Raw genomic sequence first — 14326 nt, forward strand, 5'->3', positions numbered from 1 at the left:
ATGACCAGCATGGCGTAGCTCAACACATCCTGCATCAGCAGCACCAGCTTGGTCTCGCAGCCCTGAACACACACACACACACACACACACACACACACACACACACACACACACACACACACACACACACACACACACACACACACACACACACACACACACACACACACACACAACCCTTCAGGTCAGTAAGGGGACAAGTGTAGCTAAGCGGTGCTTCAAACACTGTAGTGGGTGTGTCCAGCTTCTTGGTGGAATGAAGGAAAGGAAGAAGATGGGGGGATCGGAGTGGGAAGGAGGAGGAGGAGTGGGAGGAGGAGGTGGAGGAGGTGGAGGAGTGGGAGGAGGAGGTGGAGGAGTGGGAGGAGGAGGTGGAGGAGTGGGAGGAGGAGGTGGAGGAGTGGGAGGAGGAGGTGGAGGAGTGGGAGTAGGAGGAGTGGGAGGAGGAGGTGGAGGAGGAGGAGTGGGAGGAGGAGGTGGTGGAGGAGGTGGAGGAGTGGGAGGAGGAGGTGGAGGAGTGGGAGTAGGAGGAGTGGGAGGAGGTGGAGTAGTGGGAGGAGGAGGTGGAGGAGTGGGAGGAGGAGGTGGAGGAGTGGGAGGAGGAGGTGGAGAAGGAGGAGGTGGAGGAGTGGGAGGAGGAGGTGGAGGAGGAGGTGGAGGAGTGGGAGGAGGAGGTGGAGGAGTGGGAGGAGGTGGTGGAGGAGGTGGAGGAGTGGGAGTAGGAGGAGTGGGAGGAGGAGGTGGAGTAGTGGGAGGAGGAGGAGTGGGAGGAGGAGGTGGAGTAGTGGGAGGAGGAGGTGGAGGAGGTGGAGGAGTGGGAGGAGGAGGTGGAGGAGTGGGAGGAGGAGGAGTGGGAGTAGGAGGAGTGGGAGGAGGAGGTGGAGTAGTGGGAGGAGGAGGTGGAGGAGGTGGAGTAGTGGGAGGAGGAGGTGGAGGAGGTGGAGGAGTGGGAGGAGGAGGTGGAGGAGTGGGAGGAGGAGGAGTGGGAGGAGGAGGTGGAGGAGGAGGTGGAGGAGTGGGAGGAGGAGGTGGTGGAGGAGTAGGAGGAGTGGGAGGAGGAGGTGGAGTAGTGGGAGGAGGAGGTGGAGGAGGTGGAGGAGTGGGAGGAGGAGGTGGAGGAGTGGAAGTAGGAGGAGTGGGAGGAGGAGGTGGAGTAGTGGGAGGAGGAGGTGGAGGAGTGGGAGGAGGAGGTGGAGGAGTGGGAGTAGGAGGAGTGGGAGGAGGAGGTGGAGTAGTGGGAGGAGGAGGTGGAGGAGTGGGAGGAGGAGGTGGAGGAGGAGGTGGAGTAGTGGGAGGAGGAGGTGGAGGAGGAGGTGGAGTAGTGGGAGGAGGAGGTGGAGAAGGAGGAGGTGGAGGAGTGGGAGGAGGAGGTGGAGGAGTGGGAGGAGGAGGTGGAGTAGTGGGAAGAGGAGGTGGAGAAGGAGGAGGTGGAGGAGTGGGAGGAGGAGGTGGAGGAGGAGCAGGGAAGGCAGGTGATACTGGACTCTGGAAAAGTTAAGCCAGATAATGTCCAGTTGGGTTCAGTGCAACTGAGAGCAGCTTCCTGTCTAAAAAGGAAGTGATTTCCATACCTGAGTATTGAGAAGCGTGGGCTGATCCAGCCTGCCAGTGCATTCTGTTGAGTTGGCTTTGCAGCAGGAAACAGGAACTGAGTTGTTGTGGCCCATGAACCAGGGAGTTGAAGTCCAGTTGGTGTATGTCTGCACCCCACAGCACTGCAACTGTAAGCACAGAAGAGGACAGACTGTTGGACTGGTTTATAATGGAGGTGGGGATGAGAGGAGGGGAGAGAGGAGGGGGGGAGGGGAGGAGAGGAGAGAGAAGAACAGAAAGAGAAGGAGAGAGAAGGAGAGGAGAGAGAAAAAGAAGAGGAGGAGAGAAGAGGAGAAGAGAGGAGAGGAGGAGGAGAGAAGAGGAGAAGAGAGGAGGAGGAGAGAAGAGGAGAAGAGAGGAGGAGGAGAGAGGAGGAGGAGAGAGGAGGAGGAGAGAGATGTCTGGCCCCAGGTCTCACCTGGTTCTGCAGGTAATCCACAGCTCTGGTATCAGAGTTGTTCCCGTCGTACTTCATGAACACGTTGTTCATCGAGAGCTCCAGGTCTCCCTTGATCTGCACGCAGAGAGGGGTATGGGGTTAGGGGAGGTCTAGGTCTAGGGTAGGTGTATGTGGTAAGGTGTGGTAGGGTAGGTGCAGGTTGGGTCCAGAGGGGGGCGCCACTCACCCTGCTCTGGTAGAGGAAGCCCAGAGCCATAGCTGCCACCTCTGCTGCAAACACCACCAGGATGACCAGGAAGAACTGTGGATCAGAGAGAGGAGAGAGAGAGAGGGGGATATACACAGACAGAGAGAGGAGAGAGAGAGAGGGGGATATACACAGACAGAGAGAGGAGAGAGAGAGAGGGGGATATACACAGACAGAGAGAGGAGAGAGAGAGAGGGGGATATACACAGACAGAGAGAGGAGAGAGAGAGAGGGGGATATACACAGACAGAGAGAGGAGAGAGAGAGAGAGGGGGATATACACAGACAGAGAGAGGAGAGAGAGAGAGGGGGATATACACAGACAGAGAGAGGAGAGAGAGAGAGGGGGATATACACAGACAGAGAGAAAGTGAGAGAAAGACCGAATAAAATCTGTAAGCCGAACGATCAAAGCACCGTACAAAACCATTTGTCAGCACATCAAACACAAAACAAGGTATTCTGGGTAATGCGGTTTTCTCCAAATGTGACCAATTAGCTTCCAGCTAAACTAAAGACCCGTAATCTCCTGGTTGAAGCCGTTGGCTACTCACGAAGCCCAGGCCGACTTTGGACTCTCTGAGGGTGGCGCAGCACCCCACCAGGCCGATGGCAAACATGACCACGCCCACGCCGATGATGATGATGGCGGGGATGAGGGTGAAGCGGTCCTCCAGGAAGTGGTCAAAGTTGTTGTAGCTCCTGATCACGTAGGAGCCCACGTAGGCGAGGGCGCCCCCTGCTGCCTGGGAGGATAAACAGCAAGTCAGCATGAGGGGGTGAGAAAGAGGCTATACGCCTTTAATGCTTTTATAAATATGTGTGTGTGAGACTGTGTGTGAGAAAGAGGCTATATGTCTTTAATGCTTTTATAAAACAATCCATCTTTGTCTAAACATGTGTGTGAGACTGTGTGTGTGTGTGTGTGTGAGAAAGAGGGTATACGTCTTTAATGCTTTTATAAAACAATCCATCTTTGTCTAAACATGTGTGTGAGACTGTGTGTGTGTGTGTGTGTGTGTGAGAAAGAGGGTATACGTCTTTAATGCTTTTATAAAACAATCCATCTTTGTCTCAACGTGTGTGTGAGACTGTGTGTGTGTGGAAAAGGCTACAGGCCATATAAAATAATGTTTTTATGACACAATACATGCTTGTCTATGGTGTGTTGTTTTAATCTTCGTCTAACTGACTCGTCAACGCTGCAAATGGACAGCAAGAATTTTCTTCTTTTACCAAGTTTCACCCAGTTCTCAATATGCTGCATGGCCTAATTCAATTCTGCCTGGAGCAGGCTTGGTGGTAGACTGATAATTTAATTACCGTCCGAAAGCATTGTGAGTAAACTTGATTTGCTTCTCATTTCACAGTGCATCGAACATGACAAGCAACATTTTGTCACACAAACAAAGACATTACCAAGACAAACATTCTGGATGAGTCTGGGAAAACTGCCCAAAAGAATCATAGGATTGGATTAAATCTACTTTTTTGGTCCACAAGTATGAAAAACTGTCTACGGGGCAGGTCTACAGGGCAGGTCCGATAGATAAGGCACGGCTCAGTGATTAGAGCCCTTATCAGCAGATCAAACAGGTTCAAATCCCCCCGTGCTGTACGTGTCTTTAGATCACCCCAAAACAGCAACTTCAACATCTTTACCAGTTCTGTGTACTCTCATGAGACAGTCATAATAATAACTGTTCATTTGGCAGCCGATAATATCCAAAAGAGACAAGAGAAATTTAAACCTGTGACCACTTGATCTGCAGTGAAACGCTCTAACCACCGAGCTCTAGCCGTCCCAACAGGATGACTGCGCGGGGGAGCAGCTGATGACATCACAGGCAGGTCAGCAGGAGGTCTTACAGGAGCACATGACCTGCCCCCCCCCCCCCCCCCCCCAGCTCCCCACATCACGGGACCTCACCCATTCAGGCACACAACCCTCCCCCAGCCACACACACACACTTTCCTCCTCTCCTACACACACACACACTCTCTCTCTCGCCGACACACACTGGCACACTCTTTCATTCTCTCTCTCTCCCCGACACACTCCTAATCCTTCCAGTACCTCTGGTCTTGTGCCTCAGATGTGGGGGTGGTGATGGGGGAGCTTACAGAGGTATATGGCGTGCTATCTCAGCCTCACCACCCTGCTGTGGAATGCAGGCAGCCCTGACCTGGTCTGCTCAACAGCTTCCAAGCATGGAGAAGGAGCCGCCTCATAAAACCGTTCTGACCAGACTGGCTCCACGTAGTCGGACCCTGACACCAGCCCCCCCCCCCCCCCCCTTCAGCCCCCCCCACCTCCAGCGTGAGCCATGTGACTGGGTGACAGACTAGTGCTGGGCTAGTGCAGTTGGTGACGGACTGTTCCACTCCTCTCGACACCCGGGGGTGTGTGAGCATCACATGAGCATTCCACTTCAGCATCATACAAGACAGTCCCACAGAACATCCCTCCCAGCACGCTGGGAGTGACTCAGCCGTGTGTAGAGACACTGTTACGTCACTTCTACATTTGATTCACCAGGCAAAAGCTTTTATCCAAAGCGATGTAGAAATAGTGCACAGATTACCTACAGCAGAGGATCAAGGATCAGAAGTGCATAGTTTTAACAGTGTTTTGGTTCTAACAGTGTCGTGGTCAGAGTCAAGTAACAGTCTGTGTTGATCAGACACGTTGCAGAGTTCAGACTAAAGATCTTTCTCAAACCTTGAGAAACTTCTTATCAAGGTGTATTTCAGATGGCTATCACTGGGAGCTTGGTACAATTACGTTATAAGTCTTAAGTTTAAGTTTATCGTGTTTGCATAGCTGCCTTGTAAAATATGTTTACAGTTTCCGACCAGAAGAGAGTCGTCTGTCTGTGAGCTGTTCAGAACCTGCAAGCCTGTTTCCAAGTGACTTACATTTACATTTAGCAGACGCTCTTATACAGAGCGACTAACAGTAAGTACAGGGACATACCCCCCGAGGGTGAAGCGCCTTGCCCAAGGACACGACGTCATTTTGCACGGCCGGGAATCGAACTAGCAACCTTCTGATTACTAGCCCGCTTCCCTAACCGCTCAGCCACCTGACTCCCTCGGCTTGATGACTTGACTTCACCTGGATAACAACATAACCAAGTCTTCACTCAGCAGATGCTGTGATCCACAGACACATACAGAGGGGGATTTGAACCTGCAACCCCTTGATTGGCAGTCACATGCTCTAACCACTGAGCTTCACTCATTGATAAGGAGACCCAGGCCATGCCAACAATAACTCGGCACTATCAGTTGATGTACTGTGCAGATCTATGACACAGCCAGTCAGGTGAAGGAACAGGAAGTAGATGTACTGTGCAGATCTATGACACAGCCAGTCAGGTGAAGGAACAGGAAGTAGATGTTCATGCTGGGGGCGGGTGACATGGAGAGCGTCTGTCGTCCGGCTGAAGGGAGACATGCAGGTGCTCAGAGTCTGGGTCATGTGTTCTCGCACGTCACTCGGTTTGAAAGACTGTCCCCTGTCAGTATGAGACTCGCAATTTGATTTTATTCAAGTAAAAAAAAAGGAGAGATGAGGAGTTACAGAGAGAGAGAGTGAGAAACAGGGAGTGAGAAAGTGAGGAAAATAAAGGCAGAGAGAAGGCGGAGAGAGAAGAACAGACAGAGATAACACGATGGAAAAAGGAAGCAAGACCAAATCTGATCGTTGGTGACGTTTGTGGGTTTGTTAGTTGACAAACAAGCCAGCTGCACGAAATGGATGTTCTCTCTAGTGAACACAGCTAGGCCCCATCCACAGCACTCCTGCAACATATCCCTTTATCAACTACAGAGAAGAGAGGTCACTAGGCTCTCCTGTAGCTCAGAGACAGAAAGATGAGGAAAAGAGAGGAAATCCGAACGGTGAGAGCTTTTCAACATGACTGAGCAGCTGACGCACAAAGGGTTCACGAGGGAAGAGGTTGAGAAAGTGACATGAAACCGGATGCAGCCGTTAGGAGTTTGGGAAAGATAACAAAAGACACTCGTCTGGCTGAATCCTATACCATCGTATGTGTGTGTGGCTATTGGGAAAGGCCATGATTGAGGAAGTAGGTTGTTTTAAGTGACCAGAGAGACTAGTCATTCCTATTTTGTGACTCACACGGGATTTTGTTTTTACAGTAGTCTTAAGTATTAATCCAACTTGATTTACTTTTTTTTTATTGTGTTGTATTACATTCTGTCCAATGAATGTTTAGTTAAACGTATACTGTGTATCTACGATTCTTCATCCTGATTATCATTCTCATTAGTCGATTTACTTTCATCTCATGACTACCACACTCACATCAGATAACCGGGGTTTGACATGAAAAGTTATTTACAGATAGAACATGATGTACACTGTTTTGAGAAGGGCAGTAAAGTTGTTAACCTATATTTAACCTTGACATCACCGTTTATTTTATAAACAAATCTCACGCTCGACGCAAGACAGGAGGCTGAGCGTTTGAAACGTCTCTTGATTGAATAACCATTTTTATGAATATCACTTACCCAAAATATCAAACTTAGAAGCAAAAGCACGGATTTCGAAGTGATTATTCCACAGTCCATGGTTATACTGTGTAGGGTAGCCTTCTGAAAGTGGTAAAAACTGCGACCGTTTGTGTTGTATCCTGTGTTCCTACTTAAGTTTCCCGACAGCGGCGGGGCTTAGCGAGAAACTAGCTTGATGACACACGATCACATGCCTGTAGGAGGGTCCGCCACAGAAGGGTCCTAACGCCGACCCGTTACTTCTGCTGAGGGGCACACATCTGGGAGCAGAGCATACGAGCAAATAATAACGTTTTCCAAACTGTTAGTTAGACCTTAGACTGTTAGTACTTTTGGGGGGTTATCCAGGTAACACCCATATATGTGTCGTAACTGCGTCAAGTAACGTATGTAGGAAGGTGTTTTTTAAACTTTCTAAAGTTTTTTGGGGAAGGTTTTTCTTCAAAACCTTTTTCAAACTTTTTGTTCAACCGTTGTGTGTTTATAAACACAAAAATATGTTTTCAACCATTCGAAACTCGTGTTGAAATTGTTATTTCAACCTTTCGAGAAAAAAAAATCCCCAAACTTGTTCAATGTTTTTATTGATAGTCTACTAAATATTATGTTTTTACGTTATAGCCTGTGACCAGACAATGTAGACTAATAAGCATCTTTCCAGCAGGTGCAGTTTTCTGTCTTCGTCAACCTCTTAACGTCTCAATAATACAGTTTACCAGTTACAATGCTGTACCCTAAAGGTCATGCAAGGCCATGAATATGCAAGTCATACACACCAACTTTCTGTCTAACGAGATTACAACCGTTTAGATGGAGAAATAAAGTCTCCATAAGTAGTTTATTGGCTTATTCTCAATTGAATCAACCTAGGAACTAGAATTGTAATGTATATATATTTTTTAAGATCATCTATGCTTAATCAATTTGGAAGGCTATTCCTTTAGGCTATAGTGCAAACACTAAATGTTTAAATATTGACCACAAACAACCATGTAGACACATGGGCACACGATGCTGGTCATCATTTGCCTATATGCAATGAATTGAAGGTGAATTATTCAAAACGTTTTTCTCAACATTCCGCTCTCGTGCCTTTGGTGACTGGCAGAGTTCCACCAGGCCGCTCTTCACTTCCAGCGGTCTGTTAATCTATAGGTTACTATTGATTAAAAGAAAATGAGTTTATTGTCAAATATAGGACCATGTGTAGTATTTCAATGTTTTAAAATGTCTCACAATGTTATGATCAGACAAGGGATTACAATGTATGTTTTGTGAAAGATTCAATGTTGAAACGACTTGTGCTTTTGTGGGCATCTTTACATGTATACAATTCTACTTCAAATCTTCAAATAGATTTTAGTTTTGGTAAAATTATATAAAGTACACTTTGGATTTTCTGTGTGTATAGTTCTTAAAATGTATACATGAACATACTGCCAACATTTATAAGTCAAATTGTCAAAACGTTCAGCACTAAAACGATGTTGTAACAATGAAAAAAAAGATCATATTATTGACAAAGCGTGAAATGAAAATCATCAACAACTGCACCAGTTTCTGGGAAATATGATGATGACATTATAATTTAAATTAAATATATGTATGCAATGAAACGAACCCGATTAATGCGTAAAAGAAAACACAGTCCAAAACAAAGATGCCAAAAGTGCGCGCAGTGACAGTGCGTTGAGTCTACATGGTTCTCATACAATCTTCATATCCAGTCATGTGCCTCCTCAAGTTCACACACTTCGAAACTATCCCACGCCAATACTTATGTCAGGCGTGACAGGAATGCCCCTGGCGACTCCAGTCAAGACCCCTAAGAAGAGGTCTAAAAGTAAGAAGACTGGCCCCAGCGTGTCAGACAGGATCCTCAAGGTGTTGTCAGGATCGAAGGACCGCGGTGGCGTCTCTCTCGCGGCTCTGAAGAAAGCCCTAACCGCCGGAGATTATGATGTGGCGAAAAACAATGCTCGAATTAAACTCGCCGTCCGGCGCTTGGTGGCCAACGGAAGTCTTCTGCAACCGAAAGGTACCGGCGCGTCCGGCTCCTTCAAAATCAACAAGCAAACTGCCGCTAAAAAGAAAAAAGATGTAAAAAAGAAGGCGAAGAGTCCGAAGAAGAAAGTCAAGAGGATCAAGAAAAAGAGTCCTAATATGAGCACGGGCTCCAAGTCTCCAACACGGAAGAAGAGAAAGGCGAAGACCCCCAAGAAGGCCAAGAAACTCGCGGCTGCTAAGACACCGAGGAGCCCGAAGAGGGCCACGCGCAGGGTCGCCAGTACTCGGTCAAAGGCCGCTGCCAAAAAATGACCAGGATGTCAGAACTACACCTGAAGGCGCATCCCTGACCATGACCATCCAATAGATCCTGCTCTGGAGTGACAAGCTCATGAACGCTGAAACTATTGATGTTTTAAGGATACATTTACTTTTTAAACGTTTGTACACGGTTTACCAACCGATGGTATTAACTATAAATCAGCAAAGGACACATTGGACACACGTACAATTCCCTTGATTAAAAAATATATAAATGTATTTCATACTATTTCACTAATTCTGTGTCTTGCTATTTTAAAATATACGAACCGGTTATGTTTTTAAAAAGTATCAGTTGAAATTACGACAACTGCATTACGCACCGCAACTTTAGTAAATAGGGTTAGGGTTATCATTATCTACAGATTCACATTCACACTTATTACAGTATATGATAGTGTATGTCACTATATTTGTGTGTAAAATTGAGTTTCTTATGGAACCATATGCACCTTACTCGAACAAAAAGTGCGCTTTGGATGCCATTACGCACATCCAGAAATAATTCCACGCTGAATAATGACTTCCAGTCGACACACACAGACTTGTCACTTACATAAGGAGCTCTCAGAAAGGTTAACCTTCGATAACTGCGAGAACTGACCCGCGATCAATAAGATGAACACGTTCAGTGTCCAAGAGCGCAGCATCGGCAGTTTATATCGATATTGCAGTTTAACTAGCCTAATCATAAATGACCGTATTGAAAAGTTCAGGGCGGGACAACAGGCATAACATACAGCTGTCCTCTTATCTTAAAAAAACATTTGATAGGTCCAGCTGGTGTCGGTAGGGGCGTGCACACCAGTATGCATCTATCTGCTTGTTAAACGTTAAATTACGTCCATTAGCGGGCGCCAAAAAAAACAACCGGCTCAATGTCTTTTTTTTCATAGCCTAAGCGGATCATCTCACACCAGATAATTTAACTGGTGTCTACACACATAGTGAGGCATCCCGTTTGGGCTCGTGCCCTGATGTCCATTATGATGTCCACTGAAACTACCTTCACATAATGTGACGTGCATTCTAGTCTAGACAAACACAGCATCAATAATTCTCAACCAGTAAAACATAAAAAAGTCCAGACTCAAAACACGCATGCGCAAACACACACCTGTGGTTCCTCTTCCAAATCACAGAACATCACAGATCCGAATTGCATAGTTGTACAATATTTCAGTGTTCAGAATGAAAGAACAACCAGTATTTACTAGCCACATTGTAAAGGCTTCCATGTCAAACATTAATATAAATGTTTTTACTAACTGGCGCTTCCTAGATTTATATGCAGGCATTAAAACTTTAAACTATTCCTTCTCGGTTAACTACAGTAACCGAGAAAGAACTAGTTCTAAACTCGTTCTGCTTTTAAAGTGGAAATGAAACTCATTGTATGTGTGCAACTTCAATCCACAAAGTCGAAAAACACCATCCACTTCCTGTCAACCTTGTGACTGTAGGATTGACCATGAGTAACGTATATATCTGTATAGCTTTCCCTGAAGACTCTCAGAGAGCTTCTCCCCACCCTGCCTCCGGACACAGCCATGGCTCTGAGAGCAGTCACCCTGCTGGGTCTCTCCCTGCTCCACCTCTGCTGCCCTCACCCCCTCAGCCGCCCAGACAGCGGCCTCAACAAGTGCCACTCTGCCGCCCAGCCACTCCCGGCCCTGGAGGTGCTGCCTGGAGGGGGCTGGGACAACCTGAGGAACGTGGACATGGGCCGGGTCATGAACCTCAGCTTCTCCCTGTGCCTCACCACGGAGGACGGCCTCTACCTCATCCCAGACGAGGTCTTCGTCATCCCCCAGAAGGTGACAGGAGTTGAAACCAACTCTGAGATCATCAGTTCCTGGCTGGATCAGACAAGCTCTACATCTTCGTCCATCAACGCAGACATCTCTTATGTCAAAGTCTTAAACGCAAAGTTTTCCATTGAGAACCAGAGGATGAAGACCCACCAAGTCAGAGATACCTCCGTCACCACCAGAGTTCAGGTGAGTTACACCTCTACTGGTCCTACTGTGAGAAACTAAGATCTAAAGTTCAAAGCTACATTATCAGAGTGCAGTGGTAGTCCGTCCACTTGGACAGTAACCCTCCTCCCAAGCAGTAACCCTTTACATAGAGTAGCACAGCCACCTGTGCACCACCGCCTGTTGTTCACACTATCAGCACACAAGGTTACAACTTTACCAGCAACTAACTAAACAGTCTTATCAATATAACTTCTCCCATCAAAATATGACCTTATGAAAGCTGCTAGGATGCTGCTAGACAACCAGGTTGTCTGTAGAAAGAACCCCCTCAAGTAAGGCCAGGAGCCTTCACAGTGATTACATCAGGATTTTGTACATATATTGCCAAACACTATAAATATGAAGCATCAGTATACAAAGATATTGGATCTTTTGATTGATTGGAAACGTTTTTGCTTGATTGACAGTAAATGAGATCATGTTCCTCTCAAAATGAGAGTGAGACTTGCAAGAGATGATATATCAACATATGCACTGTTTCTGTCAAAGAGCTGTGAGCTGTTTCTCATGAGAGGATTATTGTATTCCTGTCGTGTTTGGATGTGTTTGGCTCTTCTACGAACAGACATGTCTGGTCTACCTTAAAGTTTGACAAAAGAAAGAGGAAGTTCTTTATCAAGATGGCTTTGCTAACTAACAGCCAAACCACAGACGAAATAAACCAGTTTAACCATTTCCTCCCCAGGTACGCAACTTCCTCTACACCGTCAAGGCGAATCCTGACTTCACCTTGGACTCCCGTTTCGCACGGCAAGCGGAGGATATTGCTGATGCCATCGAGAACAACCAGACTCGACATGCCTCCTACCTCTCTGAGAGGATGGTCCTGGACTTTGGCACCCATGTGATCACCAGTGTTGATGCAGGGGCCTCCTTGGTGCAGGAGGACTACCTGCGATCCTCTTATGTGTCCGACGGTAAAACAGACAAGTCCTCCATCACGGCATCCGCAGGCATCAACTTCTTCAACAAGGTGAATTTTAACATCGGCAGCAAAGACGCCCACGAGACGTCAGAGACCAAGGGTTACCGGGACAACGTCACCTACTCGATCGTACAGAGCCACGGAGGAGTGCCCTTCTACCCTGGCATCACCCTGCAGAAGTGGCAGGAGAGCACCTCAAACAACCTGGTGGCCATCGACCGGTCAGGCCTGCCGCTTCACTACTTCATAAACCACAACACCTTCCCTGACCTTCCACGCCCCACCGTCGGCAAACTGGCGCTGTCGGTGAGCCAGGCCATAGGACGCTACTACACCATCAACACCCGCCCAGGATGTGTGAAAGCAGATTCACAGAACTTCAACTTCCAGGCCAACGTAGATGATGGGTCCTGTGATGGCCCAGCCACCAACCTCAGTTTTGGAGGTGTGTTCCAGCAGTGTACCAAGCTCACCCCCGATGCAGACCCGATATGTCAGGCCTGGGACCAGAAGAACCCAGATACAGGAGACTATTCCTGCCACCCACCCTACCAACCCACCCTGCTACGCTCTGAGGTCAGAGACGAGCGCTACAGCCAGTATGTCTGCCATCGTTCCTGCCATAGATGTGGATTCTTGTGGCTCAGCCATTGCTGTGATAACAACTGTGGAGATGAGTACCATGTCCGATCGGCTCAAATCCAAACCTACTGGTGCTCCTCCAATGAGAAGATCTCAGATAACTCAGGTTATCTCTTTGGGGGCCTCTACGGCCCCACTCTCCAGAATCCTTTAACCAAATCCAAGAGCTGCCCTCCAAACTTCATCCCACTGAAGATGTTTTCCGGCGGCCTGATGATCTGTGTGAGTAATGACTACGAGACTGGCTCCCGGTTCTCCGTGCCCTTCGGCGGTCTGTTCAGCTGCCAGTCCACCAACCCCCTGGCTGGGGGCCAGCCTCGCTGCCCTCCCCAGTTCAGCCAGCACCTCGCTACCGTCAGTGACGGCTGTCAGATCCTCTACTGTGTCCAGTCTGGTCTGTTCACAGGTGGGCAGCTGCTGCCAGTCCGTCTGCCACCCTTCACCCGTCCTCCGCTGGTCAGCATGACGGCCACCAACACAGTGGCGGTGATGACCGAGGGAGGCCGAGCCTGGGTCAGAGTTGCACAGACCAAGATGTGGAAGATGGTCAAACCAGAGGAGGTCCAGGAAATGGTCAGGATGATCAACCCAGAGTCAGACCAGCTGTCAGGGGGACAGAAGTTTGGCGTGGCCTTCGGAGTGATCGGTCTGGTTGTGCTGGTGGTTGTTGGGGTGGTGCTGGTTAGGAGGAGAAGGGGGGGGCTTCCAGGGCTAGTGAGGGCCAGGGGATACGAGGAGATCGACAGTGATGGGCAGAGTGAGAGAGGAGAAGTTGAGGTACAAGCAGAACTTCCCTCTGACTCACACAGCACCTGTTCCTCTTAAACGGTTTCAGCTTGTACCATTCCTTCCTTATGCAATAATCTGAATAGAAACAAAGTTGTTAAACAAACATTTTTAATCTTTAATAATAACGACTATAAATGCACTTTATAATATTTACTGTATCCTTTGCTTTTCTTTAGTAAACGCTCTAGGCCATGAGGATTTTTAAAAGCATGTCTCAAAATCTCAATAATTTGTGTAACTAACTGAAATGTTAACTGAAAATCTGATGTTTCCACATCAGATTTTTGGACTTGATAATCTATGTGACTGATGATTCTTTATTGCAGACTAAATAAATGTGTCAAAAGAAAAAAACTAGTTCTCCATTCTTTTATGCATTTATAGAACCATCATCTCTGTTGAAGCCATGAACAGAATAGGAAGGCGACAGCAAGGTTTGTTTTGGTTATCAGCGCATAGATAAGACTTTGTTATCACAACACACACCGATTTACAGGAAAACAAAAACACAAGGGAAACCCATAGCGATCTTAAGCAAACATTACCTACATCTGATTGTTTTACATCCCTTGAACATGGCTGCTTAGTAAGCTAGCTATGAGGTGGAGGGACCTTTCAGTGGAGATCGGATGTTTGGCCGCCCTGTGCAGTATTCTGTTTGCACCTGGATGATTGGACTTTAGTTTATTAAAGTTTATGAAGTTTATTAAACTTACAGTAGTGACCTGGGTTTGATTCCAGCCCAGGACCTTAGAGTAGCACATCAGCAAAGGAGAGAACATACACAGCAAAACACAAACTAAGCTAAGAATATA

At 47.5% G+C, this 14326-nt stretch overlaps 3 protein-coding genes across 3 annotated transcripts in view; 2 read left to right on the forward strand and 1 right to left on the reverse strand.

The window, feature by feature from the left end:
* The window catches only part of tspan36 (tetraspanin 36), an 8456-nt gene extending 1408 nt beyond the window's left edge, over window positions 1-7048 (reverse strand). The window contains exons 1-6 of the mRNA XM_062454610.1: window positions 6783-7048; window positions 2795-2986; window positions 2220-2294; window positions 2012-2107; window positions 1572-1721; window positions 6-62 (exon numbers count right to left, since the gene is read on the reverse strand). Coding sequence (XP_062310594.1) covers window positions 6-62; window positions 1572-1721; window positions 2012-2107; window positions 2220-2294; window positions 2795-2986; window positions 6783-6842 — 630 coding nt within the window. The 5' untranslated portion in view covers window positions 6843-7048. The remainder of the gene's footprint in view (window positions 1-5; window positions 63-1571; window positions 1722-2011; window positions 2108-2219; window positions 2295-2794; window positions 2987-6782) is intronic.
* Window positions 7049-8548: 1500 nt separating this feature from the next.
* LOC134015116 (histone H1-like) lies at window positions 8549-9332 on the forward strand. Its single transcript, XM_062454458.1, has one exon. The coding sequence runs from the start codon at window positions 8565-8567 to the stop codon at window positions 9102-9104; it is 540 nt and encodes a 179-aa protein (XP_062310442.1). The 5' UTR covers window positions 8549-8564; the 3' UTR covers window positions 9105-9332.
* A 1236-nt stretch (window positions 9333-10568) lies between these two features.
* Window positions 10569-13856, forward strand: mpeg1.1 (macrophage expressed 1, tandem duplicate 1). Its single transcript, XM_062454665.1, has 2 exons — window positions 10569-11113; window positions 11841-13856. The coding sequence occupies exons 1-2, from the start codon at window positions 10664-10666 to the stop codon at window positions 13545-13547; spliced, it is 2157 nt and encodes a 718-aa protein (XP_062310649.1). The 5' UTR covers window positions 10569-10663; the 3' UTR covers window positions 13548-13856.
* Window positions 13857-14326: the final 470 nt, after the last annotated feature.

This window comes from Osmerus eperlanus, chromosome 28 (genome assembly GCF_963692335.1).
Source record: "Osmerus eperlanus chromosome 28, fOsmEpe2.1, whole genome shotgun sequence".
NCBI classification, from domain to species: domain Eukaryota; kingdom Metazoa; phylum Chordata; class Actinopteri; order Osmeriformes; family Osmeridae; genus Osmerus; species Osmerus eperlanus.